Source organism: Amphimedon queenslandica, unplaced genomic scaffold (genome assembly GCF_000090795.2).
Source record: "Amphimedon queenslandica unplaced genomic scaffold, v1.1 AMPQUscaffold_11021, whole genome shotgun sequence".
In the NCBI taxonomy this organism is placed as follows: domain Eukaryota; kingdom Metazoa; phylum Porifera; class Demospongiae; order Haplosclerida; family Niphatidae; genus Amphimedon; species Amphimedon queenslandica.
The window spans coordinates 6,177-8,156 of record NW_003548734.1 but is presented as its reverse complement, the minus strand read 5'-3'; the positions used below and the strand labels follow the sequence as shown (position 1 = coordinate 8,156).

Genomic DNA, 1,980 nt, shown 5'->3' with positions numbered 1-1,980 from the left:
TGTCAGTTTATTATAACTAACATTAAATGTATAGTGACAGTAATAACCTCAAAACATTAAAAAATATTTTAATAATAATTAAAACTCTTGTTCTTACTCAGGAGGTAGCTCAGTCAAATTAGCTTTCATCAACACAACTTCCTTTCTGGCCATGCCCCCCACCGGGGATCCTTCCCTACACAACATCACATGACTATCATCAAAAGTCACATGATCTCTCACTTGAATGGTGAGGGGGAGACCTTGAGGGACGAGGGAGAGGTTGGTGGTGAGACGTGTTCTTCTGGTTCTTCAATACGAGAGCGGAGATACTTGAGGAGCTCAACCGTTCCTTTCCGGAGGATGTCACGTCTAATTAATTTGAGAGGATTACCATCCAAGAGAAGAGAATGAAGAGACTCAAACCTTCCCAACATGTAGGGGAGACTATAAGAGAAATATAATAGTAAAAGAAATAAATAAAGAAATAATTATGAATAGTACAAACTAAAACACTATCAAGCTTTCTCTCTCCTTCTCTCACCTTGATAAATCATTATTAGTTAAATCCAGTCTCTTTAACTTGTTTAACTGGACAATCGAGTCCGGTAGCCTAGAGCAACAAAACGTTAATAAAAACAATGACCAATAACACATTAACCATGATAGACAATGTCACTTACTCTATCATCTATGGATTAACACTGCATTAACAATCATTCATACATGTACATGTAATTATAAATTACTCTTATTATTATTATTATTATTATTTAATATAATCACAACTAACAAGTTGGTACAAAACTCAGTATCAATCCATAACCAACAGACTATGATACACAATTACATATTTAAATGTCTCCTCAGAACTCGTGCAGATCCCAATATTATTATTATTATTATTATTATTATTATTATTATTATTATTATTATTATTATTATTATTATTATTATTATTATTATTATTATTATTATTATTATTATTATTATTATTAATAGTTCTTAATCATTGTTACTGTACATTTGTTATATTATGTATTCTATTCTCACATTGTTAGTTTGTTCTCTCTCAGAGTTAATATAGTGAGAGAAGACAAGTGAGTGAGTCTATCATCTTGTAATGTCTGAATCTTATTAAATGATAATAATAGAGACTGAGGGGGAGAGAGGGGGAGGAGGAAAGAGAGACAGAGAAGAGATGATAAAACAAAGAAAGAACATGAAAAATTATGAATTATACATGTACATGTAATTTATCAATCAAAACTAAATGTAAATGACACTACAATAACTTCAAGCAACTGTTGAGTATTACGAATATGTTAAATTTTTTTGGGATGCAGTAACTAAATTTTTAACAAACCACATGTACAATGTATTAGGTAATGCTCACAAAACAACAATAAAGATGAAGTTGATGTCATGACAAACACATACATGTACATGTACATGTACACATGCCAATACCTTTAATGTGTTTCCTGGTCTAATGATTGGGAATTCATTCAATTGGTTTTGACTTAAATCAATCTCAGTAATCCTCTCCAACCCAACCACTAATAACAAGATAAAGAACACGACATACTCTAAGTATATACTGACTACATTTAATCCACTTACAAGGTGGTAATGCTTTTAACTTGTTTTCAGATAGTGATAATTTAGTCAAATCTAAAAATAAAGATAATTAAAACATATACTACACAAACATATACGGAATACATTTAAACTTTGGAGTGTTTAAAAATTTCATGTTTTCATGAAATTTGCTCAAAAATTAATATTTGTGCAAGCTAATTTTCATATTCTGGCCATAGTCTATATACAATAGAATGGTAATAGAGGTGGTTTAAATTGTAAGGATTTAAGGTGAGCACAAATAACAAAAATTACCACACATATGGTACTTCTTGTTAAATCACTGAATTGTGATACAGTGACTAATTGAAACTGATTTACATGTACATGTACTCATTCCTCATTTCTCCAAGGTTAGGT

At 30.5% G+C, this 1,980-nt stretch overlaps 1 protein-coding gene across 1 annotated transcript; it reads right to left on the bottom strand.

Moving 5' to 3' along the window:
- Positions 1–97: 97 nt before the first annotated feature.
- Positions 98–1,735, bottom strand: LOC105315306 (leucine-rich repeat-containing protein 40-like; the record flags this gene model as incomplete). Its single annotated transcript, XM_011409902.2, has 7 exons — positions 1,705–1,735; positions 1,603–1,653; positions 1,450–1,538; positions 1,033–1,112; positions 524–592; positions 223–426; positions 98–175 (listed from the first exon to the last, which is right to left on the bottom strand). Coding segments are annotated over exons 1-7 (602 nt in total), but the record flags the coding sequence as incomplete, so codon positions are not given.
- Between the last annotated feature and the right edge of the window lie 245 nt (positions 1,736–1,980).